This window comes from Bos mutus, chromosome 24 (genome assembly GCF_027580195.1).
Source record: "Bos mutus isolate GX-2022 chromosome 24, NWIPB_WYAK_1.1, whole genome shotgun sequence".
Classification (NCBI taxonomy): domain Eukaryota; kingdom Metazoa; phylum Chordata; class Mammalia; order Artiodactyla; family Bovidae; genus Bos; species Bos mutus.
The window spans coordinates 46,773,956-46,801,504 of NC_091640.1; the positions used below are offsets into that span (position 1 = coordinate 46,773,956).

At 41.4% G+C, this 27,549-nt stretch overlaps 2 protein-coding genes and 1 non-coding gene across 3 annotated transcripts in view; 1 reads left to right on the top strand and 2 right to left on the bottom strand.

Moving 5' to 3' along the window:
• Nucleotides 1-27,549, top strand: part of KATNAL2 (katanin catalytic subunit A1 like 2) — a 116,530-nt gene that overhangs the window by 15,538 nt on the left and 73,443 nt on the right.
• LOC102282977 (elongin-A) lies at nt 245-2,185 on the bottom strand. The gene has a single exon (XM_005908082.1). It carries the CDS (start codon nt 2,183-2,185, stop codon nt 245-247), a length of 1,941 nt encoding a protein of 646 aa, XP_005908144.1.
• Nucleotides 27,072-27,178, bottom strand: LOC138985460 (U6 spliceosomal RNA). Its single transcript, XR_011462528.1, has one exon. It is a non-coding gene; the product is annotated as a U6 spliceosomal RNA (small nuclear RNA).

A 27,549-nucleotide genomic window follows, 5' to 3' on the forward strand; every position in this document is an offset into this window, starting at 1 on the left:
GTATCTTAAAATTGTCAGTGAGAATGAGGCTTCTCATCTTCAGAATTCTGAAGTGTTCTCTAGGCAGGGAGGCAGGGGCTTGGTGTGCAGTCTTACAGAAACAACACTTGAAAACTATAGGAGTCCGAGTCCAAAAGTTTCTACAAAGCAGAAGTTGCTGGTCTCCTTAGAAAGTCCCATTCCATAACCCCCACTGCCCTTGTATTTCTCCCCCTGAATTCCACCTCCAAGGCAAGGCCTCAATTTATCGTCGGGAGAATCTGTTCTTGAAGTCTTTAATTGTCTTGGCCATCATAGGAGCAATTTTCTTCACAGGTTTCCTGCCGCTTACCACCTGTGGCAAGTGGGTACTGGTAGTGCTTGAGCATGTGTGGGCCAGCTTCTCATGGGTAAGGTTAAGGCTGTTGCTGCTGGAGGGAGTATGGCTGGTTTCTCTAGGGTACAGGGCTGGCTTGATCTTGACTTTTTCAGGGACAGCTGCTTCTCGTGTTTCAAACTGCTGCCTCCTTTGGACGTCAGAAGGTGGCCGGGCCAGAGAGTTGAGTAGGATCATTTTTGCTTGTCGGCCTTTGGGTTTATTGGCGTGTGCAGACTGGATATTCACTGTCAGTGCTCGAAGCCGCTGCTCTTGGGCATCCTGAAGCCGCATGTACATCTCTCGCCATGACTCATGCTCTTGTGGCCTTTCTTTCCTAAAATTTTGGTGACAGTGAATTTTCCATAGTTGATCTGTTTCTTGAACTAGTGTATGATTGTATTTCTCTATGCGATACAGCTGATCAGGTGCACAGCTCTTCAAGATGGGTTCAAGAACTGAATATGGGACTCCTCCCACTTTAAAGATTGAATTGATGTTGTTTTTAAGTACCCAGATGCACTGTTGGCGCAGGGTCATCATTTTGGCAAGATAAGCACACTTAGAGCCAGAAAACACTTGCATCTTAGAATTCATTCTGCATCCAGTAAATCCAACTTCTTCCTCTTTCTGGGGTGAAGACAGTGCTTTTTGCTTTGGTCGGAAGGAGGACATCAATCTAGAGGCAGGAAGTGGATGGTACTTGGCGGAGATCCTGGGTAATGGAAGATCTGGCCACACTGGTGCATCAGTGGGGACCTTTTCCAGCTTGGCCCAGATGTTTCCAGATGGTTGCAGCTTCTCTGATCTGTTTTCATTCACCTCAGGCAGTTCCTGAACTAAGTCCAAGTTTTGACTTGAGTCATTTTTTTTAGGTCCTTTCTCTTCAAGAGCAGTGGCTGAAGTTTTCATAATCTTTTTCGTGTTCTCCCTAGGCTGGTCCTGGTTGAGGAATGAATGAAAAGGCATGGTGGGCGGCTTGGATTCATTATCCATATCTGTCACAACTTCAGGGAGGGAGCCATCTGGCTTTCCATCCAAATGGGGAGGTCTTACTTTCCCTTCTTGAATCTTTCGGTTATTGGTAGCCTTCTCTTTCACCCTGGGTAACAGGCCTCTTGTCCCCTCTGCTATGTCCAAGCGGTTGAGACTTCGCTTGTTTTTGTCCGGTTTGGTTTTCTCTAAGTCTTCCTGCTTTTGCTTTTTAAAGTCTGAAGGGTGCCCGAAGGAAGGTGAAAACTGGATCCTGCGGCGCCTTCTTTCCTCCTCTTTGACACCAGTAGAAGGCGGATTCTCCTTTGCTTTGTCCCTGGGGACAAACGGTGGACTTTCCTCTCGGGAGGAGGCCAGGACTGATTTTTGGCTGGTCAAAGTAGAAGACTTCTCGTATTCTTTGGTACTCAAAGGGTGTTTGTCCTTGTGGGGAGGCTGGTGCCCCCAGCTTAGACTCCCAGCCTCCCTCCCGTGGGGGGCACAAAGGCGGTGGTCTTGACTGAACCTCAGTCTGGCCCGGGGAGCATAATAGGGTCCTTCTCCAGGTCCCCGCTGTACAACGTAGGTCTCCGAGGGGCGTCTGTGACGGTCCCTGGACATCAGACGAGGACGTGTAGACGGTGGGGGAGACCGGCTGTAACCACAATATGCCCGCTCTGAGGAATATGCTGGGGAATCTCGGCGACACTGCCTTCTGTCCTCGTCCCTCTCCCGGCCGCGGGACTCATAATAGAGCCTCGTGGGCTCTGAGGTGTGTCTGCGTTGCTGCCGTCTGTGCTCGCGACCATGCGAGCGACCGCTGCGGACTGTGAGGTGTGCGCGGCCGTCTCCCTCCATCGCCTCCTCCTCCTGAGGAGCGTCCCTGGGCAGGTTCCTCTCAGGGTTTCAGTCCCCCGAAGCCAGCCTCCTCCACTGCGCCTCTAGGTCCCGCCAAGCTTCCGACGCGATGGCGTTTGCGCCTGCCACTGCCGTCGGGCAGACCCGGCTCTCCGCTAGAACCGCCACGGGGCCGGGCGAGACCGAGGGCACTTCTCGTCTCTCCACGACCTCCTTGGTGTGAGGATGGGGGCGGCTAGGCCCCGCGGCTCCTCAGCAACCTGGTGCCCGGCCGCCGCCGCCCGGCTCTGCCTCGAGCTCCTCCTGGTGCACACGGCGCGCGACCCCGCCTCCCGCGCTCAGGACGCAGCGTGCCCGCGGGAATCGCTACCTGCGCTGCGTCCGGGACGTGAGGAAACCCCAGCGCCCCCTTCCTGCGGGGGCTGCGAGCGGTGCCCACATTACATCACCACCTGCCAGGAACCCCTGGGCCACCTCGCCCAGCTCCCGTCCCCAGAGTAGCAATAGCGACAACCAACCTAGCGCTGGACGCCTGCCATCGAGTAATTCCAGCCTGTAAGAACCAAAGAAGAGTTATATTATCTCCATTTTATGGGTGAGGCTTAGAGAGAATAAAAAACTTGCCTGTGATCACGAAACAGGAAGAGGTGCAGCCGCACTTTGACGGCAAGTAGTTGAGGTCCAGAGTCACAGCTCTGAATACGTCGAGGACCTGAGTCCTACCGAGAGAAAGGGATTTGCCTAAAATTCGACAGATTAACCCCATGAGGGCAATAATAGTCCCTGTGTCTGATTTTGGAGAAGGAAATGGCAACCCACTCCAGTACTCTTGCCTGGAAAATCCGTGGACGGAGGAGCCTGGTAGGCTGCAGTCCATGGGGTCACTAAGAGTCGGAGACGACTGAGTGACTTCACTTTCACTTTTCACTTTCATGCATTGGAGAAGGAAATGGCAACCCACTCCAGTGTTCTTGCCTGGAGAATCCCAGGGATGGGGGAGCCTGGTGGGCTACCGTCTCTGGGGTTGCACAGAGTTGGACACAACTGAAGCGACTTAGCAGCAGCAGTGTCTGATTTGCCCTCAAGCAATATCTAACAAAGGTATCAATAATTCTGAGAGGAATGAATGCTGTTTGCTCTGAACACCAAACGTCAGCAGTAGGGCCTGAGTTGGATCAGTTCATGGTGGTGCCTTAGACCCAAGTGTGCTCTAGGGAACAAACTCTTATCTTGGAAGGCCGAGATTTATTGTTACTATTATTACTACTAAAAGGAACAACTAAATAGACAACTTAAAATGTCATCATTGATTACATCTTATTTGATTAGATCAGATTTTATTAGATTATTAGATTCTGGCTAGAACTCTAATAAGAACCCACTCATTGGAAAAGACCCTGATGCTGGGAAAGATTGAAGGCAAAAGGAGAAGAGGGCGGCAGAGGATAAGATGATTGGATAGTGTCATTGACTAGGGGACATGAATCTGAGCCAACTCCTGGAGATAGTGAAGGACAGGGAAGCCTGGCATGCTGCAGCCTATGGGGTGACAAAGAGTGGGACATGACTTAGCAACTGAACAACAACAACTTTGGTGTAGATGCCAGGCTCTTCGAAGAGCTTGGTTCCTCTCTTAGATAGCCCAAGACTATCTGATTACCTTTGGTCTCCTCATCGCTCTTGGACTTAAAGAAATTCCAAGTCACTGATGTTATCTTCTTCCCTTTGTAAGCAGAGAAGTGACCTTCTCGCCAACCAGACTTTGGATCTGAAAGCAGGATCCTGTCATTGACAACAGAAAGATTTTTGTGTCTTCGATGAGCCCACGTGGTTGGGATACTAGGGTCAGAAAAGGACCAAGATTCTGTGCCTAATTTCCTCCTTATAGTAACTTTCTCTTTGCATGCTGCAGCCTATGGGGTCGCAAAAAGTGGGACATGTTAGTGACTGAACAACAAGAACTCTTAAGAATGCACCTGGCCTGACCTCTTGCCCAAATCAGAAAAGACCAGTGATTGCTGTCTTTGTTTTTTACATTAAATTTTTTTTTAATCTTTTGAACAATTCTATAAAAATTCATTGTGCACTATGGTTCAGCTTTAAATTTTTTCCTTCATTGTTATAGATAACAATGAATAATCTATATTTCTCCCATCATTCTAAGTTTTAAAGATTTCCCAGGTCTTCAGTTCAGTTCAGTTCAGTCATTCAGTTGTGCCCAACTCTTTGCGACCCCATGGACTGCCCCACGCCAGGCCTACCTCAGTTCATTTCAGTCACTCAGTCGTGTCCGACTCTTTGTGACCCAATGAATCGCAGCACACCAGGCCTCCCTGTCCATCACCAACTCCCGGAGTTCACTCAGACTCACGTCCATCGAGTCAGTGATGCCATCCAGCCATCTCATCCTCTGTCATCCCCTTCTCCTCCTGCCCCCAATCCCTCCCGCATCAAGAGTATTTTCCAATGAGTCAACTCTTCGCATGAGGTGGCCAAAGTACTGGAGTTTCAGCTTTAGCATCATTCCTTCCAAAGAAATCCCAGGGCTGATCTCCTTCAGAATGGACTGGTTGGATCTCCTTGCAGTCCAAGGGACTCTCAAGAGTCTTCTCCAACACCACAGTTCAAAAGCATCAATTCTTTGGTGCTCAACTTTCTTCACAGTCCAACTCTCACATCCATACATGACCACAGGAAAAACCACAGCCTTGACTAGACGAACCTTTGTTGGCAAAGTAATGTCTCTGCTTTTGAATATGCTATCTAGGTTGATCATCACTTTCCTTCCAAGGAGCAAGCGTCTTTTAATTTCATGGCTGCAGTCACCATCTGCAGTGATTTCGGAACCCAAAAAATTAAAGTCTGCCACTGTTTCCACTGTTTCCTCATCTGTTTCCCATGAAGTGATGGGACTGAATGCCATGATCTTCGTTTTCTAAATGTGGAGCTTTAAGCCAACTTTTTCACTCTCCACTTTCACTTTCATCAAGAGGCTTTTGAGTTCCTCTTCACTTTCTGCCATAAGGGTGGTGTCATCTGCATATCTGAGGTTATTGATATTACTCCCGGCAATCTTGATTCCAGCTTGTGTTTCTTCCAGTCCAGCGTTTCTCATGATGTACTCTGCATTGAAGTTAAATAAGCAGGGTGACAATATGCAGCCTTGACGAACTCCTTTTTCTATTTGGAACCAGTCTGTTGTTCCATGTCCAGTTCTAACTGTTGCTTCCTGACCTGCATATAGGTTTCTCAAGAGGCTGGTCAGGTGGTCTGGTATTCCCATCTCTTTCAGAATGTTCCACAGTTTATTGTGATCCACACAGTCAAAGGCTTTGGCATAGTCAATAAAGCAGAAATAGTTTTTCTGGAACTCTCTTGCTTTTTCCATGATCCAACAGATGTTGGCAATTTGATCTGTGGTTCCTCTGCCTTTTCTAAAACCAGCTTGAACATCACGAAGTTCACGGTTCACGTATTGCTGAAGCCTGGCTTGGAGAATTTTGAGCATTACTTTACTAGCATGTGAGATGAGTGCAATTGTGCGGTAGTTTGAGCATTCTTTGGCATTGCCTTTCTTTGGGACTGGAATGAAAACTGACGTTTTCCAGTCCTGTGGCCACTGCTGAGTTTTCCAAATGTGCTGGCATATTGAGTGCAGCACTTTCACGGCATCATCTTTCAGGATTTGAAAGAGCTCAACTGGAATTGCATCACCTCCACTAGCTTTGTTCATAGTGATGCTTTCTAAGGCCCACTTGACTTCACATTCCAGGATGTCTGGCTCTAGGTCAGTGATCACACCATCGTGATTATCTGGATCATGAAGATCTTTTTTGTATAGTTCTTCTGTGTATTCTTGCCACCTCTTCTTAATATCTTCTGCATCTGTCAAGTCCCTACCATTTCTGCACATATTGAGCCCATCTTTGCATGACATGTTCCCTTGGTATCTCTAATTTTCTTGAAGAGATCGCTAGTCTTTCCCATTCTGTTGTTTTCCTCTATTTCTTTGCATTGATCCCTGAGGAAGGCTTTCTTATCTCTTCTTGCTATTCTTTGGAACTCTACATTCAGATGCTTATATCTTTCCTTTTCTCCTTTGCTTTTCGCTTCTCTTCTTTTCACAGCTATTTGTAAGGCCTCCCCAGGCAGCCATTTTGCTTTTTTGCATTTCTTTTCCATGGGGATGGTCTTGATCCCTGTCTCCTGTGCAATGTCATGAACCTCAGTCCATAGTTCATCAGGCGCTCTATCTATCAGATCTAGGCCCTTTAATCTATTTCTCACTTCCAGTGTATAATCATAAGGGATTTGATTTAGGGCATACCTGAATGGTCTAGTGGTTTTCCCTACTTTCTTCAACTTAAGTCTAAATTTGGTAATAAGGAGTTCATGATCTGAGCCACAGTCAGATCCTGGTCTTGTTTTTGTTGACTGTATAGAGCTTCTCCATCTTTGGCTGCAAAGAGTATAATCAACCTGATTTCGGTGTTGACCATCTGATGATGTCCATGTGTAGAGTCTTCTCTTGTGTTGTTGGAAGAGGGTGTTTGCTATGACAAGTGCATTTTCTTGGCAAAACTCTATTAGTCTTTGCCCTGCTTCATTCCATATTCCAAGGCCAAATTTGCCTGTTACTCCAGGTGTTTCTTGACTTCCTACTTTTGCATCCCAGTCCCCTATAATGAAAAGGACATCTTTTTTGGGTGTTAGTTCTAAAAGGTCTTGCAGGTCTTCATAGAACCATTCAACTTCAGCTTCTTCAGTGTTACTGGTTGGGGCATAGACTTGGATTACTGTGATATTGAATGGTTTGCCTTGGAAACGAACAGAGATCATTCTGTCGTTTTTGAGATTGCATCCAAGTACTGCATTTCAGACTTTTGTTGACCATGATGGCTACTCCATTTCTTCTGAGGGATTCCTGCCTGTAGTAGTAGATATAATGATCATCTGAGTTAAATTCACCCATTCCAGTCCATTTGAGTTCGCTGATTCCTAGAATGTTGACATTCACTCTTGCCATCTCTTGTTTGACCACTTCCAATTTGCCTTGATTCATGGACCTGACATTCCAGGTTCCTATGCAATATTGCTCTTTACAGCATCGGACCTTGCTTCTATCACCAGTCACATCCACAGCTGGGTATTGTTTTTGCTTTGGCTCCATCCCATCGTTCTTTCTGGAGTTATTTCTTCACTGATCTCCAGTAGCATATTGGGCACCTACTGACCTGGAGTGTTCCTCTTTCAATATCCTATCATTTTGCCTTTTCATACTTTAGAATTTGTTAATCTAAGAATTCCTGACAGTTTCGTTTGTTTTCAAGTTTCTCAGTAGTATAAATTGGCAGTTCTAATGGTTACTTACATAATAAGTCAAACTTAAAGAAATAATAGGTAACAAACAGAATAAATAAGTAAAACCAAAGTATTCCCACAACCCACATATACTAGTGTATTACACAATGATGAACCTTGGTATATATCCATATATCTTTCCAGATCCTTTGGCATATGTGTGTATACACATACATGCACAAAAACATATATTCTATCAAAACGAAATTGTACAATACATGTTACTCTTTAACCAACTAGTTCTGTAATCTAGGTCTAAAACAGGGTCATTCATTGTACCTCATTGTATCCCCGAAATATCTCTGAATTTTCACATCTCCCCCTGTCCCTACTTTCTCTATTTCTATTTCATTTATTTAATCTTCTAGTTTTATTGAGATATAATTGACATATAGTACTGTATAAATTTAAGGTATATAACCTAATGATCTAACTTAATACGTTGTGAAATGATTATTTTAAGTTTAGTGAACATCTAGTATCCTGTGTAGATACAAAATTAAAGAAATAGAAAAAAATTTTTCCTTGTAATAAGAACTCTTGGAATTTGCTTTCTTAACTATATTCATTTATAAGATACAGCAGTATTGATTATGTTTATCATGTTGTACATTATATTCCTAGTACTTATTTACCTTATAACTGGGAGTTTGTACTTTTTGACCACCTTCATCTAATTCCTCTTCCTTCCACCTACCGCCTCTGGTAGCCCCAAATCTGATCTGTCTTTTTTTTATGAGTTTGTTTGTTTTTGAAGTATAATTCACTTACCACACTATGTTAGTTCCTGTTTTATTACATAGTGATTTGGTATACATTTGATTTATATAATTTCAAAATGATCAACACAATAAGTTAGTTTTGATTTGTCATCATATAAGGATATTATATAGTTATTGACTATTTTCTCCATATTGTACATTTATTTTGCAACCAGAAGTTTGTACCCCTTAATCTCCCTCACCTATTTCTTTCCTACCTCTAACTCCCTTCTGGTAAATCACCTGTTTGGTCTCTGTATTTTTCATTCTGTTTCTGTTTTGTTAATTTGTTTTGTTTTTTAGATTCCACACATATATGAAACCATATGGCATTTATCCTTCTCAGTTGGATTTATTTCCCTTAGCATAATACCTTTTAGGTCCATCCATGTCATTGTAAATGGCAATATTTTATTCTTTCTATGGCTGTGTAATATTCAGTTGTATATATATGCCACATCTTCTTTATCCTTTCATTTATTGTTGGGCAATTAGGTTGCTTCCATATCTTGACTATTGTAAATAATACTTCAGTGAACATAGAGGTGCGTAGATCTTTTCTAATTAGTGTTTTCATATTCTCTGGATAAATACCCAGGAGTAGAATTACTGGATCATACCGTAGACCAACCTAGATAGCATATTGAAAAGCAGAGACATTACTTTGCCAACAAAGGTCTGTCTAGTCAAGGCTATGGTTTTTCCAGTGGCCATGCATGGATGTGAGAGTTGGACTGTGAAGAAAGTTGAGCACCGAAGAATTGATGCTTTTGAACTGTGATGTTGGAGAAGACTCTTGAGAGTCCCTTGGACTGCAAGGAGATCCAACCAGTCCATTCTGAAGGAGATCAGCCCTGGGATTTCTTTGGAAGGAATGATGCTAAAGCTGAAACTCCAGTACTTTGGCCACCTCATGCGAAGAGTTGACTCATTGGAAAAGACTCTTGATGCTGGGAGGGATTGGGGGCAGGAGGAGAAGGGGACGACAGAGGATGAGATGGCTGGATGACATCACCGACTCAATGGACATGAGTTTGAGTGAACTCCGGGAGTCGGTGATGGACAGGGAGGCCTGGTGTGCTGCGATTCATGGGGTCGCAAAGAGTCGGACATGACTGAGTGACTGAACTGAACTGATGGTAGTTCTATTGTTAATTTTTGAGGAATCTCCATACTGTTTTTCATAGTGTCTATACCAATTTATATTCCTATCAATGGTGTTAGAGGATTCTCTTTTCTGCACATCCTCAGCAACACTTGATATTTGTTATTTTTTTTGGTAATAGCCATTGTGACAGGCCTTGCCTGAAAAATCCCATGGACAGAGGAGCCTGATAAGCTGTAGTCCAAAGGGTCACAGAGAGTCTAACACAACTGAGTGACTAAACATACAACATAACACACATTGTGATAGGTATGAGGTGATATCTCATTATGGTTTTGACTTGCATTACCCTAATGATTCAGAGAAGGCAATGGCACCCCACTCCAGTACTCTTGCCTGGAAAATCCCATGGACAGAGGACCCTGGTAGGCTGCAGTCTATGGGGTAGTGAAGAGTCGGACATGACTGAGCGACTTCACTTTCACTTTTCACTTTTCACCTTCATGCGTTGGAGAAGGAAATGGCAACCCACTCCAGTGTTCTTGCCTGGAGAATCCCAGGGATGGGGGAGCCTGGTGGGCTGCCGTCTATGGGGTCGCACAGAGTCGGACATGACTGAAGCGACTTAGCAGCAACCCTAATGATTAGTGATGTTGAATATCTTTCTATCTGCTTCTTGGCCATCTGTATGTCTCTTGAAAAATATCTATTCAGATTCTCTCCCTCTTTTTTATTTTTTTATTTTTATTTTTTCTCTTTTTTAATCTGGTTTTTTGATGTTGAGTTCTGAGAGTTCTTTGTATATTTTGGATATTAATCCTTTGTTGGATATACTGTTTGCAAATATATAGTCTCCCATTTAGTATGTGGCCTTTTCATTTTGTTGATTTCCTTTACTGTGCAAGTCTTTTAGTTTGATATAATCCTGTTTTTTGCTTTTGTTTCCCTTACCTGAGAAGCATATTCAAAAAATATTACAAAGACAAATGTTAAAGAGCATATTGCTTATGTTTTCTTCTAGAAGTTTTATAGATTCAGGTCTTACATTTAAGTCTTTAACCCATTTTTAATTTATTTTTGGTCATGGTGTGAGAGTATTCCAGTTTGATACTTTTGCATGTGCTGTACAGTTTTCCCTGGTGGTTCAGACAGTAAAGCGTCTGCCTACAATGCAGGAGACCCGGGTTCGATCCCTGGGTCGGGAAGATCCCATGGAGAAGGAAATGGCAACCCACTCCAGCATTCTTGCCTGGAAAATCCTGTGGACGGAGGAGCCTGGTAGGCTACAGTCCATGGAGTTGCAAAGAGTCAGACACGACTGAGCGACCTCACTTCACATACAGTTTTCCCAACACCATTTATTAAAGAGGCTGTCTTTTCCACATTGTATATTCTAGCCTCCCTGGTTGTAGATTAACTACCATATATAAGTGTGGCTTCATCTCTGGGTTCTCTATTCTGTTCCATTGATCTGTGTCTGTTTTTGTGCCAGTACTATACTATTTTCATGACTGTAGCTTTGTAGTATAGTTTGAAATCTGGGAGTATGATACCTTCAGCTTTGTTCTTTCTCAAGAGTGTTTTGACTGCTTGTTTTGTGGTTTCATACAGATCTTAGAATTTTTTTTTTTTTTTTTTTAGATTTTAGAATTTTTTATTCTAGTTTTGTGAAAAATGCCATTGGTATCTCAACAGGGATTACATTGAATTTGTAGATTGCTTTGGTCATTTTCATTTGAATGGTCATTTTAATAATTTTCCTTCTTCCCATCTATGAACATGGTGTATTGTTCTATCTGTTTGTGTTGTCTTCAATTTCTTTAATCGGTGTCATAGTTTTCCAAGTACAGACTTTTTATCTCCTTAGTTAGATTTGTTCCTCAGTATTTTTAATTTTTAATGTGATGATATATGGAATTTTTTCTTAATTTCTCTTTCTGATAATTCATTGTTAGTATACAGAAATGCAACAGATTTGTATATATTAATTTTGTATCCTGCAACTTTACCAAATTAACTGATGAGTTCTAGTAGGTTTTGGTGGCATCCTTAGAATTTTTATGTATAGTATTGTGTCATCTGCAAACAGTGATAGTTTTACTTTTTTCTTTCCAGTTGGATTCCTTTTATTCTTTTTTCTCTGATAGTAGTGCCTAGAATTTCCAATGCTATGTTGAATAGAAGTGGTGAGAGTGGGCATCGTTGTACTGTTCCTGATCTCTGATGAAATGCTTGTAGCTTTTCACCATTGAGTATGATGTAAGTTGTAGGCTTGTCATATATGGCCTTTATTAAATCACTGCAGATGGTAACTGCAGCCATGAAATTAAAAGACACTTACTCCTTGGAAGGAAAGTTATGACCAACCTAGATAGCATATTAAAAAGCAGAGACATTACTTTGCCAACAAAGGTTCGTCTGGTCAAGGCTATGGTTTTTCCTGTGGTCATGTATGGATGTGAGGGTTGGACTGTGAAGAAGGCTGAGCGCTGAAGAATTGATGCTTTTGAACTGTGGTGTTGGAGAAGACTCTTGAGAGTCCCTTGGACTGCAAGGAGATCCAACCAGTCCATTCTGAAGATCAGCCCTGGGATTTCTTTGGAAGGAATGATGCTAAAGCTGAAACTCCAGTACTTTGGCCACCTCATGTGAAGAGTTGACTTGTTGGAAAAGACTCTGATGCTGGGAGGGATTGGGGGCAGGAGGAGAAGGGGACGACAGAGGATGAGATGGCTGGATGGCATCACTGACTCGATGGACGTGAGTCTGAGTGAACTCCGGGAGTTGGTGATGGACAGGGAAGCCTGGCGTGCTGCGATTCATGGGGTCGAGAAGAGTTGGACATGACTGAGCGACTGATCTGATCTGATGCCTTTATTACGTTCCTTTTGTGCCTACTTTGTTGAGAGGTTTTTTTTGTTGTTGTTGTTATCATAAATGGATGTTGAATTTTGTCAAAAACTTTTTCTGCATCTGTTGAGATAATTATATGGCTTTTAGTCTTCAATTTTTTAATATGGCATATCACATTGATTGAGTTGCAGATATTGAACCATCCTTGCTTCCCTGGAGATAAATCCCAATTGATTATTGTGTATGATCCTTTTAATGTACTATTGAATTCAGTTTGCTGATATTTTGTTGAGGATTTTTACATCTATGCCCATCAGTGATACTGGCCTGTAATTTTTTGTGTAATGTCTTTGTCTGATTTGGCATCAGGGTAATCCTGGCCTCATGTTTGGAAAAATATGTTTGGAAAAATATGTTTGGAAGTGTTTGTCCCTTTGCAGGTTTTTGAAATAGTTGGTGAAGTATCAGTTTACCTATCTTCTAAATGTTTGGTGTAATTCACCTGTATAGCCATCTAGTCATGGACTTTTGTTTGTTGGAAAGTTTTTTGTTTTTATTTGTTACTGATTTGATTTCATTACTGGCAATTGTTCTGTTCATATTTTCTATTTCTTCCTCATTCAGTCTTGAGAGATTGTACATTTTTGTGAATTTATCCATTTCTTCTAGGTTGTCTATTTTATTGGCATATAATTGTAGTAATCTCTTATGATCCTATGTATTTCAGTGGCATTGGTTATAAATTCTCCTATTTCATTTCTGACTTAAATTGATTTGGGCCCTATTTTTTTTTTTTGAGTCTGGCTAAAGGTTTATCAGTTTTGTTTATCTTTTCAAATAACCAGCTCTTAGATTCATTGATCTTTTCTGTTTCATTTTTTAGTCTTTATTTCATTGATTTCTGCCCTGATCTTTATAATTTCATTCCTTTTACTAACTTTGTGGTTTTTTTCTTTCTCTAGTTACTTTAGGTGTGAGGTTAGGTTGTTTGAGAGTTTTCTTGTCTCCTGAAGTAAGCTTGTATTGCTATAAACTTCCCTGTTAGAATTACTTTTTCTTTATCTCATAGATTTTCAGTCATGCGTTTTTGTTTTCATTTTCTCCATGTTTTTAAAATTTTGCCTTTGATTTTTTTCAACAACTTCTTGGTTGTTTAGTAACATTATTTAGCCTCTACATGTTTGTGTTTTGCATATTTTTTCTTGTATTTGATTTCTAGTCTCATAGTATTGTGATTGGAAAGGATGCTTGATATGATTTCAGTTTTCTTAAATTTACTGAGACTTGTTTTGTGACCTAACATGTGATCTATCCTCGATAACGTTCCATGTGCACCTGAAGAGAATGTGTATTCTACTGCTTTTGGATGGAATGTTTCGTATAAATGAATGTGATCCATTTGGCCTAATGTGTCTTTTAAGGTCAGTGTTTCCTTATTAATTTTCTCTCTGGATGATCTGCCATTGATGTAAGTGAGGGTTGTTAAAAAGTCCCTTACTATCATTGTAATGCTGTCAGTTTTTCCATTTCTATCTGTTAATGTTTGCTTTATGTATTTACGTGCTCTTATCTGGGGGGCATATATATTTATAATTGTCTTCTTGGATTGATCCCTTGATCATTAGGTAATGTCCTTCTTTGTTACAGTCTTTGTTTTAAAGTCTTTCATCTGATATAAGTATTGCTACCCTGGCTTTTTTTATTTCATTTTAGTCTGCGTGGAATACTCTTTTCAATCCCTTCACTTTCAGTCCATGTGTGTCTTTAGATCTAAAGTGAGTTTCTTGCGGGCAGTGTGTATATGGGTCTTGTTTTTATGTGCATTCAGCCACTCTGTGTATTTTGATTACAACATTTAGTTCATTAGTCCAATTACATTTGGAGTAATTATATATACACTTATTGAAATTTTGTAAATTTTTTTGTGATTGTTATTGTATTTTTTCTTTTGTTCTTCTTTTGCTCTCTTCCCTTGTGATTTGATGACCATCTTTAGTGTTATATTTGAATTCCTTTCTCTTTTTACATGTGTGTGTATTTATTATAGATTTTGGTTTATGGTCATCATGAAGTTTATATATATAGAAATACATATTTTAAGATGCTGGTCTTTTAAGTTCAAATGCATTTTAACAATCCTGCATTTTTACTTTCCAATGTTTATTGCTTTTGACATTTTTTTGGTTTGTTTTTTATTTTTTGTAAATTAATTAATTTATTTTAATTAATTACTTTACAATATTGTGGTGGTTTTTGCCATACATTCACATGAATCAGCCATGGGTTTACATGTGTCCCCCATCCTGAACTCCCCTCCTGCAACCCCCCCCATCCCATCCCTCAGTGTCATCACAGTGCACTGACCCTGAGTGCCCTGTCTCATGCATTGATTGACAGCATTTTTATCCCTTCACTACGTAATATGGATAAAGATGAGTTTACCACACCTGTCTTTTTGTTAAGATTTGTGTGTTTATTAACTTTTGGCTGTGTTGGGTCTTTGTTGCTGCATACGGGCTTTCTCTAGTTGCAGCAAGTGGGGGCTGCTTGTCGTCGTGCACGGGCTTCTTGTGTGGTGGCTTCTCTTGTGGATCATCGGCTCTAGGGCACACAGGCTTCTGTACTTGTGGTGCATGGACTCAGGAGTTGTGGTGCACGGGCTTAGTTGCCCCTCACAGCATGTGGAATCTTCCTGAACCAGGGGTTAAACCTATTTCCCCTTCATGGGCAGGCAGATTCTTAACCACTAGACCCCCAGGAAAACTCAACCCTTGTCTTTTAACCTTCCTACTAGTTTTACACATGGTTGGTTCACTGCCTTTATTGTCTATATGCCTTTACCAATGAGGTTTTTCCTTTCATAATTTTCCTAGTTCTAGTAGCAGTCTTTTCTTTTTCACTTAAAGTAGTCTCTTTAATATTTCTTGTAAAGCTGTTTTGGGAGGGCTGAGCTCCTTTATCTTTTGCTTGTCTATAACCTTTTTGATCATTCTATCAAATTTGAGTGAACACATTGCCTGAGAGAGTATTCTTTTTTTTTTTTTTTTTTTGACGTCAGTAAGTATTTAATTAAAAAAACAGGTTCCATCTTTAGACAAGGATATATTCAAACTCAAATAGAAGGGATTCTTAGAGCCTTTAATATGCCAATAGGCAGGTTTGCAAAGTTCCCAACTTGCTCATGGAACCTTTCATACCCTTGAGCATCTCTTAGGAATAAATGCTCCACAGAGCAAGTCTTAAGAAACACAGTTTTGAAACTTTGGTGCATTCAGGAGCTTCACTAATTCCTTAGGCTATCAGTCTTAAAATTAACACCAAAAATAACAGTTATAGCCAGTAAGTCTAGGATTACAGATTCAGGAAGAAAGCATATGGGCAATGGGTAGGGAATATACCTGTTCATCATACTCCATCATTTTCACCTCCCCAGCAAAAATATGTTCAGAATCCCCATGTTAACCACTTTTGATGATGGCTGTACAAAACACCTGAACAAGCTAACCAAGACTGCTTGAGGCAAAAACACTGAAATAAAGTTTTCACTTTCCCAAATGGAAAAATGCACACATGTCGTATTAACAATTTATAATTATATACTCAGAAGAGGTAACCTCAGTTATCAGTTAAGAATCTGCATACTGTGTAATTCATTAACATTTACGGAGCTACTTTATATTAAGTTACTAGTGAATAAGTAAAGCTTCTATGGAAAACTTCTCTTTATTTAGGAGTTCTCTTACTTTCGTGGTGGTTTAGTCGCTAAGTCATGTCCAACTCTTGCAACCCCATGGACTATAGCCTGCCAGGCTCCTCTGTCCATGGGATTCTCCAAGCAAGAATATTGGAGTGGGTTGCCATTTCCTTCTCCATGAGAGAGTATTCTTGGTTGTAGGTTTTCCCCTTTCATCTCTGTAAATATATTGTGCCACTCCCTTCTGGCCTGCAAAGTTTTTGCTGAAAAGTCAGTTGATAACCTTATGGGAGTTTCCTTGTACTTAACTTTTTGTTTTTCTCTTGCTATTTTTAATCTCTCTGTTTATCTTTAGTTTTTGCTACTTTTATTACAGTTTGTGTTGGTGTGGTCCTCTTTGGGTTGATCCTGTTTGGGAATCTCTGTGATTCCTGGACCTGATGTCCATTTCTTTACACAGGAAAGTTTTCTGCTGTTATTTCTTCACACTGTTATTACTTCACACTTCACACTGTTATTTCTGCCACACTCTCTCTCTCCTATTTCTGAGACCCTATAATGCAAATGTTAGTACCTTAATGTTTAAGAGTTCTCTTAAACTCTCTTCATTAAATTTTTTTTCTTTTTTTTCTGTTCAACTTGGGTGATTTCTACTACTCGGTTTTCCAGCTCACAGATTCATTCCTCTGTATCATTTAATCTACTATTGATTGCTTCTAGTATATTTTAAAATTTCACTTATTGTAGTTTTTATCTTTCTTTGGTTCTTCTTTATGTTTTCTAACCCTTTATTAATAACTTTCAACTTCTTACTCTGCTTACCTAATCTTCTCCTGAGTTCTTTGAGCAGCTTTACAATTATAACGTTGAGGTCTTTATTGGGTTGATTATCTCCACCTCACTCATTTCATCTGGTGTTTTATCATGTTCCTTCATTTGGAACATATTCCTGTGTCACTTCATTTTGCCGAATTTCCTGTTTTTATTTCTGTGTATTTGGTAGGTTGGCTATATTTCCTGACCTTGGAGAAGTGGACTTTTGTAGATGTCCTGTGTTTCCCAGAAGTGCACTTCCCTCTGGTTGCAAGAGCTATATGCTTTAGGATTATCCCCTGTGTGGGCCGTGTGGGTCATTATGTTGTGACAGGCTGACTACTGTGGGTTGTCTGGTAGGCCTGGGTGCTTTATATATAGAGCTTCCCTGGTGGCTCAAATGGTAGAGAGTCTGCCTAGAATGCAGGAGACCCAGGTTTGAACCCTGGGTCAGGAAGATGCCCTGGAGAAGGAAATGGCAACCCTATATGTATAGCAATATAAATAGCTATAAACCATATTGTTTTGTTGCCTGTGCTGAAGCTGCTAGCCACTGGTGGATGAGGCTGGGTCCCAAAGCAGCTGGATACAAAGCCTTGAGTGGTTCTGGGGCTAGTGCTAGTCCATTGATGGGTGGAGCCAGGTCCTAGGATGGGTGGTTGCAGGGCTAGGTGTCTCGAATCCACTAGATGGCCTGCTGGTGTGGGGCCTGTTCCTGACACAGCTATCTGTGGAGTCCAGGGTGTCCGAAAACAGGTATTGGCTTGCTGGTGAGTGGGCCCAGGGACAGGGGTTTCCCAGGGCTAGTGCTAGCCTGCCATGGGTGGGACTGAGGCCCTTGGAGTCCTGGGGCTAGCGCAGGTTCACTGGTGTGAGGGTTCTGGGGACAGGTCCTGGGGCAACCTGTCTAGCTACTTGGCCTGTGGTGTCCCTGTACCCGTGCTTACAGGCTTGTGGGTGAGGCCAGTCTCAGTGCTAACAAGCTGCAGGGAGGACTCTGCAATGGCACTAGTCAGCAACAGTGTCCTTGTGATAGAATGAGCTTCCAATAATGGCTGCTACCAGCGTCCATGTCCACAAGGGGAACTCCCGTATCTTCCTGCCTCTCCAGGAGGCTCTCAGAGATCACCAGGGAGGTCTGACCCAGGCTTCTTTCAAATTATTGCTTCTGCCCTGGATCCCAGCACATATGGGATTTTGTGTGCACAAAGAAGAAAAAAATAGAGGTGAGGTCTCTATTTTCCACAGTCTTCTGGCTCTCTTGAAAGTAAGCCCCATTGGCCTTCAAACCAAACATTCTAAGGGCTCATCTTCTTGGTGCAGGACTCCCAGGCTAAAGATCATGATGTGGAGCTTGAACCCCTTACTCCTTGTGGAAAACCACAGCAGTTGTAATTATCCCCCCATTTGCGGGCTGCCCACCCATGGATATGGGTCTTGACCATATAGCATCTCCACTCCTCCACCCTGTCTCATTGTGGTTCTTTCTTTTCTATCTTTAGTTATAGAAAACATTTCCTTCTCTTCTTCTGGTCTTATCAATAGCTGCTCTGTAAGCAGTTGTAATTTTGGTGTGCTTATGGGAGGAGGTGGGTGCGGGGTCTTCCTACTCCACCATTTTGGCCATTCTTTATTTTTAATGACACTGACTTGTTCAAGAAGCCGTGTCAATTATCCTGCAGAACATCTCCCTTTCTATAGTTGTCTGATTGTTTCCTCGAGGTTTCACCTGCTGTTTTATGCCTGGTCACACTGTGATGTCGCCTTACCAGGATGGCAGTCTGATCTTTCCATCATGTAGCTATGTTGCAACTAGAAAGTACTCTGTCTGAGCATGAGCTTTTGAAAAGAACATAAACCTCGTGATTCCATAATCTGCTTCTGTGTTTATAACAATGACATGGCACAGAAAGTCCTCTGTATTTCAATAGGCTTTATACTTCCCTGAAATCCCCAGTTTTATAACCAATTCATACTCAGGATTGACTCTACATGCTTCCCTTCATGGAACACTGTTCCTGAGCATAATTGACCGGTTCTGATTTTTTATTAAGTATAATAAATGCCTTTCTTGGATCTGTAGACACCACTTTTGGTAGTTCTAGTGCTTCATCAAGTTGAGCAGCATTTGAAAGTTGGGAAGTTTCCTGGTAGAAACAGGAGGTAATCAGGAAACAAACAAAAAACAAATTAGAACTTATGGGTATATATATTCAAGCTTTTAAGTGAATTTTAGATGCAAAGACTGTAAAAGAGAACTATAATAAAAACATTTGAAAGAAGAAATGTGTCCTTTTTAACTGTTTGTTTTTGAGATGGAAAGCTTAATGCAAAATTTGGATCTTATTACAGAAATTGAAACGAGCTCATGCAAATTAATCTCCATTGCACCCGTAAAAAAGAAATTAAAAGCACTAATGCTGCTTCTAGTGTATATACAGTAACATTTCCTAAATATCTTCTGGGTCTAAAGCTAGGAATGATATTCAGTGCTTCCTTTTCCTCAGGCTACAGTATCATAGGATTCAATTTTGAATCTGATAATGGAGGCGCTTTTGTTGCACAATAGCCCACAAAGGAAATGAAGGAAGTAGAAAACAGGCAGATTACTGAAGCAGAGACAAATGAGACGCCTCGGTTAGAGGCTCAGTCTTGGGCTTCCTTTCTTTGGTAGACAGAAATTAATTGAGCATCTAATTGTGTCCATTTCAGGGGCACATTACCTTTTACAGTTTAAATTGACCATTGATGGTGGCCCTATGCTTAGTCTTTTAATCCAGAAGACAGTTTTCTATGTTCATTTGAATGACGTGAGTAGAAGATGTTACAGATCTGACAGACTTTATACTTTTATTTAACAAATTTATAAGATGACATTCTGTGTTTCAAGTAATTACATATCTTAAATAGTTAATACTAGGTATTTGCATAGAGTTTTCTTAGCTCTCTTTTCTGCTCTTAACAAATTCTGAATTTCCATCAAACTTATCTCAAAAAAAAAGTAGTGATTTTATTTTAAGGCCTGGGCACCTCAAGTATAAGCTGTTTCACAATCTGCATAGAAAGAAAGCCATTTTTGAAGCAACCCATGATCAAAGAATTCTAAGTTACTGAGCCACAGCATGTCCTTAAGTCCCCATTATCTGCTGTAGAGAGCAAGTCTACTTGCCAGACTTTGTGATTCCAGCCTAAAACCCTAGAAGTACTCTTGACTGGAGTTGAGACAGCTACCGTTTTCCAGGAATGTAGTAAAACTTTGCGGAGCCACCTCAGACAGGTCGTTTATAGTCTTTCAAGAATATGGTCAACATTGCTCAGATCAGCTCAGGATCCGGAAGTCCCTCCATTCCAAGAGTTAGAGCTTTGCCTTCCTATTCATCTTGGTATACCAGGATTTCACTAAGTCAGTGATTCACTGATTAAGTGACTCTGCAGGGATTCTAAAAGGAATTTGAGGGAAATTATTCTAACAAATCCTTCAGCTCATTTGGTGAGGGCAGCTGTGAAACCCAAGGCTCTCCATATGTGTGTGGATAATTGGATCCCTAGATTTCTCTGCCTTAGTGTATATGTACATGAAAGGCATCTGTATATTCAGTGTATAGGCATGCAAGGTCAGGGGACCAGGGACTAGGAAGTGTAGTGTGGAGGAGGAGACGCCTGTGGGTGCCTTTGTCTGGATCTTTCCCTCCTAGTGAATGGAACACCCAAGGCCAGCATCAGTGTCAGGACATTTCCCACTCCCGTACCTACTGATGCAGAAGAGGGGAGGGACCCTGATATCAGAGTGGCTCATCTGCCAAGGTGATGATGGAATTTCTTAGCATAGAAATTTTTTGATCTGTGAACAGTAGAATCCAGCCTATTGGGTTTCCTTGCTTTGTACTTGCCAAAGTATTAAACAATTCAGAAACCTCTGGATAAAAAGAAAAAAATTGAGTTGCTGTACCCTCATCCCATTCCTTGCAGAAGGTGATGGCACCCCACTCCAGTACTTTTGCCTGGAAAATCCCATGGACGGGGGAACCTGGTAGGCTGCAGTCCATGGGGTTGCGAAGAGTCAGACACGACTGAGCGACTTCCCTTTCACTTTTCACTTTCATGCATTGGAGAAGGAAATGGCAAGCCACTCTAGTGTTCTTGCCTGGAGAATCCCAGAGATGGGGGAGCCTGGTGGGCTGCCATCTATGGGGTCACACAGAGTCGAACACTACTGAAGTGACTTAGCAGCAGCATCCCATTCCTTTACCCAGAAGTATCTAAGTTTTTCACCAAAGCACAGAAATACACATCCACACTCTTTCACTCATAGAAAAAGAAAGGGAAAAAAAATTAGATATATCTTGGGCTTCCCTGGTAGCTCAGACGGTAAAGTGTCTGCCTGCAATGCGGGAGACCCCGGTTTGATCCCTGGGTCAAGAAGAGACCCTGAAGAAGGAAATGACAACCCACTCCAGTACTCTTGCCTGGAAAATAGGCTACAGTCCATGAGGTCGCAAAAAGTCAGACACAACTGAGTGACTTCACTTTCACTTTCACTTTCACTACATATGTCTTAGAATTAGGTAGATCTGCATTTGCTTATATACAGAGGTGTTCAAGACATATTATTGAATGGGGGAAAAAGGCCAAACAGTATACACAAAATGATTCCATTTTTGCAAATTTAAAAGAGTATTTGCAAAAATGGACTCATTGATGTATTGATATATATATTGATATATTCAGAACAATTATATGAGAAATTAGTAATAGTGATTGGGTGGAAAGCTAAACGTTTCTTTTTAAACTTTTTGTATTAATTGAAGTTTTTCTTTGTCCGATTTAAACATTACCTTTATGTTTTAAAAAGTTATTTATTTATTTTTGGCTGCGTTGAGTCCTCGTTGCTGCATGAAGCCTTTCTCCAGTTGAGGCGAGTGGGGACTACTCTTCATTGCGGTGAGGGGGCTTCTCATTTCAGTTTCTCTTGTTGCAGAGCACAGGCTCTAGGGCATGGGCTTCAGTAGTTGTGGTGTCCCACAGTATGTGGGGTCTTCCTGGACCAGGGATCAAACCTGTGTGCCCTGCGTTGGCAGGCAGATTCTTAACCACTGTACCACCAGGGAAGTCCAAACACTACCTTTAATTCAAACTTTCTTTCTACTCGGGAGTGGACAGACAGTACGTGGATGGGGAGAAAAAGCTGTCTTCAAAATCAGATCTACTTTGTCTTTGTATTGTGGTGATCCTTGGTAAGCCTGTATCATGATTTATGTAACCTCTAATGGACATTTTCTGTGTGTGTGTGTGTGTGCTCCATCGTGTCCTACTCTATGTGACCCCATGGACTGTAACTTGCCAGGCTCCTCTGCCCGTGGAATTTTCTAGGCAAGAATACTGCAGCAGGTTGTCATTTCCTACTCCAGGGGCTCTTCCTGACCCAGGGATCGAACCTAAATCTTTTGTATCTCCTGCATTGGCAGGTGGATTCTTTACCACTAGCGTTTTAGATATTTCTAATTTCAGAGGAGAATGTACATAATGCTTTATTAAATATCCTTGAACATTAATTATTTTGCACATGTGAACCATTCCTATAATATAGTGTAATCTTGCGTGAATGGTGAGGTGTGGAATTGTGAGTTGGTGGGCATGTGTTTCATTTTGCTCTGTAAAAATGTTGTACTAGTTTATATTCCTACCAATTGTATCTGAGTACATATTCTTTCATACCTTGCCTGCTCTGAATATTAGCTGGGTAAAATCTTAAAAATTTCTGCATTAAAATTTTTTGAGATTCTTTTTGAAAGAAGCTAATATTTTTGTCCAGATGCACTGAAGAAATACTAATAATACTTAAGGTGGTTTCTTCAATTTTCTGTGCACGGCAAGCTTTTTGATACAACCAAAAAGAAAACATATGAAGGGAATATCTGCTTAGATGATTTTGTGTGTTCTTTTCTTTCTGGGGACTCTATCTTGTAATCACGTTGACTCAGCAAGTTTGTTACAGCCAATTCATCAGAACAAGTAAAGGAGCATCGTTGCCACATTCTAAGATATGGCCCGGCTCTGCCATCAGGGCAGTAAGGAGACCCTCATAATCGTGTGGGTGATAAGCAGCCCCCCATTTCCATTTTGAATAACTTCAGAATATTACATGAAATCATTTGTATTTCCAGCCATATCATTTATTTTATATTAATTACTAAAAAAATTATTCAGATTATTTACATTCATTTTAGCCTTTTTCTCCCTACCTCTCCCTGTTTTTATGTATTTTAAGACAGCTTTGTTGAGATATAATTCACATACCATGCAACTCACCCATTTTAAATGTACAGTTCTATGGCTTTTAAGGACAGAGGGTGACAGCTAAGGGGTGCAGAGTTTCTTCGGGGAGTAATGAAGATATTTTAAGATTATTATAGTGATTGTGGTATAAATCTGTAAATAAACATGGGCTCTACCCAGGTGAGCACCTTTAGGAAATTCAGGGCTACCAGCCAAAGCCAGAGCAGTGCATGTCATACTGAGGAGCACAGGCAAAACACCCCGACTGTCTTTTCTCAGCATCTTAGTCATAAGAGAACACGAGCGCGTGTTTAGGAAGGAGCTCGTACTCCCAGAGCGTAGCATGGAGGGACTCTGAACTCTATGAACAAAGTAACTAATAGCTGCTGCTGCTGCTAAGTCGCTGCAGTCGTGTCCGACTCTGTGTGACCCCATAGACGGCAGCCCACTAGGCTCCCCGGTCCCTGGGATTCTCCAGGCAAGAACAGTGGAGTGGGTTGCCATTTCCTTCTCCAATGCGTGAAAGTGAAAAGTGAAAATGAAGTTGCTCAGTCATATCTGACTCTTCGGGACCCCATGGACTGCAGCCTACCAGGCTCCTCCGTCCATGGGATTTTCCAGGCAAGAGTACTGGAATGGGGTGCCATTGCCTTCTCCGAATAGCTGTTGAGTACCCACCAAACACTGACCCTGATGCTGGCAGAACACCCACAGTTTCGCAAAACACTGCCCAGGTAGAAATGGTCACAGTCCGTGTCCAGTGCAGTCCCTCTGGGGATGTTTGTGGCTTTCATGGCTCTTTAATTCAGATCCTTTTGTTCTTAAAAACCTTTGCTTACAAATGAAACAGATGAGCTTCAGGTACAGCAGGACTGTGACTTTTCTGGAGTTAAAGGCATAATTCCCTATGAGATACACTTCTCTTGGTGCAGCAGAGTGACTAATTAACTGAGGCCTGGCCAGAAGTTGCTCTGAAATGGTCACTAAAATTGTGAGATTCAGTTTGAGGACCTGTAAGGGACACCATTTGTTACTAATGTGAGGTCAGCCAAGAATTACTGGTAACCATAGTTGTTTGATTTTGGCAAATTTGGCACACCATTTTTGACAAAATAGCGATTTCTCTTTGGTCTCGTGAATGTGCAGGGGTGGGAATGGACATTGATGAGTAGGGGTTAATGCAGGGGGGCAACTGATGGAGGAAAGGTCATTGGCTTGGGAGCCAGAGACCTAGGTTTTGAGTCAAACCCTCAAGTGTGAGTTTGAGAATGTGGACATTTAGAAACATATTCCATCAATCTTGCTTGTTTAATATGCAGTTTTAGTTTTTATTTTGCAAGCTTGATTTGAACTGAATTTTATGCTGATCATCTTTATTATGTAAACAGTCCTTCGAAACTACCCAAATTTCATAAAGGACCCCAATGCTGGGAAAGATCAAGGGCAAGAAGAGAAGGAGGGGACAGAGGATGAAATGGTTGGATGGCATCACCGACTTAATGGACTTAAGTCTGAGTGAACAGTGGGAGATAGTGAAGGACAAGGAAACCTGGCGTACTCCAGTCTGGGCTCTCTGAGAGTCAAATAGGATTTAGCCACTAAAGAGCAAAATTCATGAGGTGCTTCCCCTCCTCATACACTAGATGGCACTATAGGTGAGGCAAATCAATTTACCAAAAAAGAGCCTTGGATAACCAAGACTAATTTTGGTAAATTAGAAAAGCTTAGCACTACAGGATACTTCTATTTTCTGGGAAACAGAAGAGTTACCTTGAGAAGCCTTAAGATAGCAACCCTCTAAGACACTGAAATTATGCCCACAGACTAGAAAGCAGTGGGAGCAGATAATTGAATGAAGATATTATGAAATAGCTGCATTATACCTAAGCTCTTACTTTGATATGAACTTTTTTGGGGGAGGGGAGAAATTACATACTGTGAAATAAAAGTAGTCACAAGAAATAAATGTAAATTCCATTCACATAATGTTAAAAAATGTGAAAACCTAAACCTAGAGTCTGTTATACAGAGTTAAGAGAAAAACAAATATCAGATATATGTATTAAGTTAGCTACTCAGTCGTGTCCGACTCTTTGTGATCCCATGGACTGGAGCCCACCAGGCTCCTCTGTCCATGGAATTCTCCGGGCAAGAATACCAGAGTGGGTTGCCATTCCCTTCTCCAGGAGATCTTCCCAACCCAGGGATAGAACCCAGGTCTCCTGCATTGCAGGCAGACTCTTTACCGACTGAGCCACCAGGGAAGCCAAAAATATTTACTCATGATCACATTTTAACGAACTGAAGAGTCTATTACTAAGAGAATAAATAAACATTATGTGATACATTCTTGTTTTAATTTAACTTTTTTTGTGTGTGTTAGTCCCTCAGTCGTGTCCAACTCTTTGCAACCCCACAAACTAACCTGCCAGGCTTCTCTGTCCATGGAATTCTCCAGGCATATATATACAATATGTATATGTACATGATATCTAAACGATATACTCTAGAAGAATAGTACTGATGAACCCATCTACAGCGAAGAAATGGAGACACAGACTAGAGAATGGACTTGTGGACCCAGCTGGGGATGGAGGGGCTAGGAGAAATCGAGAAAGTAACATTGACATCTGTTCACCATCATGTGTGAAATAGACAACTAACAGGAAACTGCTCTATAACACAGAGAGCCCAGCCTGGTGCTCTGTGATGACCTCGAGGGGTGGAATGGGGAGAGAGAGAGGCTTTAGAGAGGGGATATGTATAAAATTATGACTAATTCATATTGATGTACGGCAGCAACCACCACAACATTGTAAAGCAATTATCCTCCAATAAAAAAGTTAATTATCCTCCAATAAAAGCAATTCTCTTCCAATAAAAAAGCCCTTCCTCGTTAGTATAGTGGTGAGTATCTGCACCTGTCATGTGGGAGATGGGAGTTTGATTCCCCAACAGGGAGGCTGTATACATAATTCAAAGGACTTCCCTGTAGCTCAAACAGTAAAGAATTTGCCTGTGATGCAGGAGACCAGGGTTCAATCCCTGGGTTGGGAAGATCCTCTGGAGAAGGGAATGGCAATCCACTCCAGTGTTCTTGCCTGGAGAATTCCATGGACAGAAAAGCCTGGCGGGTTAGTTTGTGGGGTCGCAAAGAGTCGGACATGACTGAGGGACTAACACACACACAAAAGTTAAAAGAAGAACGTATCACACAATGTTTATTCATTCTCTTAGTAATAGACTCTCCAGTTCTTTAAAATGTGATCGTGAGTAAATATTTATGGATATTAAAAAATGTGAAAACTATCTACAGTGTATTTTTAAGGATGTATGGTAGGCTTCCCTGATAGCTCAGTTGGTAAAGAATCCTCCTGCAATGCAGGAGACCCTGGTTCGATTCCTGATCCAGGAAGATCCCCTGGAAAAGGGAAAGGCTACCCACTCCAGTATTCTGGCCTGGAGAATTCCATGGACTGTATAGTCCACGGAGTTGCAAAGAGTTGGACACGACTGAGCGACGTTCACTTTCACATAGTTGGTAAAACCATAAAGAGAAAGGCAATGCTGAGTATAAAAATTGGGATGGAAGTTACCTCTGGTGGGAGGAGGGGAAACGTCTGAAAGGAACAGTGAGGGGGTTTCTTAGACACAGAACGTGCTCTGGGCTCTAACCAGGGTGAAGCCTGTTATTATTATTAAAAAGGAATGGATGTTTTATACTCTTCTATATGAATTATATATTTCGTAATAACAGATAAAAACGTAGCAAAGATTACTGTAATTCCCTTCTTGATTCTTTTTTTTTAATTTTAATTTTATTTTATTTTTAAACTTTACAATATTGTATTGGTTTTGCCATATATCAAAATGAATCAGCCACAGGTATACATGTGTTCCCCATCCTGAACCCTCCTCCCTCCTCCCTCCCCATACCATCCCTCTGGGTCGTCCCAGTGCACCAGCCCCAAGCATCCAGTATCGTGCATCGAACCTGGACTGGCGACTCATTTCATATATGATAAAAATATGGAACGCTTCACGAATTTGCGTGTCATCCTTGCGCAGGGGCCATGCTAATCTTCTCTGTATCGTTTCAATTTTAGTATATGTGCTGCCGAAGCGAGCACCCTTCTTCATCTTTATCTTGCCTTTCCGGTTTTTTAACTCCCCCTGATGCTACAGATTTCTTTAAGGACAGAGGGGGAGATGTACCCAGGGTCATTTTTTAAGGATGGCCTGTCATCTGCTTTTAAAACTCTCTTAATGTTATCAGATCTGTCCCTGAGGGCAAATTTGGATTTTAGAAACAGTCAAAGCTGCTAATAAAGTGTGTTCTTAAATTTGGTGAGGCCCAACTTCAAACAAGAGGACTCTCCAACAGCTGAGGGATAATTAAGTTATGATGCTTTCTGTGCAGTCATTAAAACTTTTAATAACTGGGAAAAATATTTACAAAGTATTTTTATGGAAAAAAACACAGCTTATCAAAACACATGAG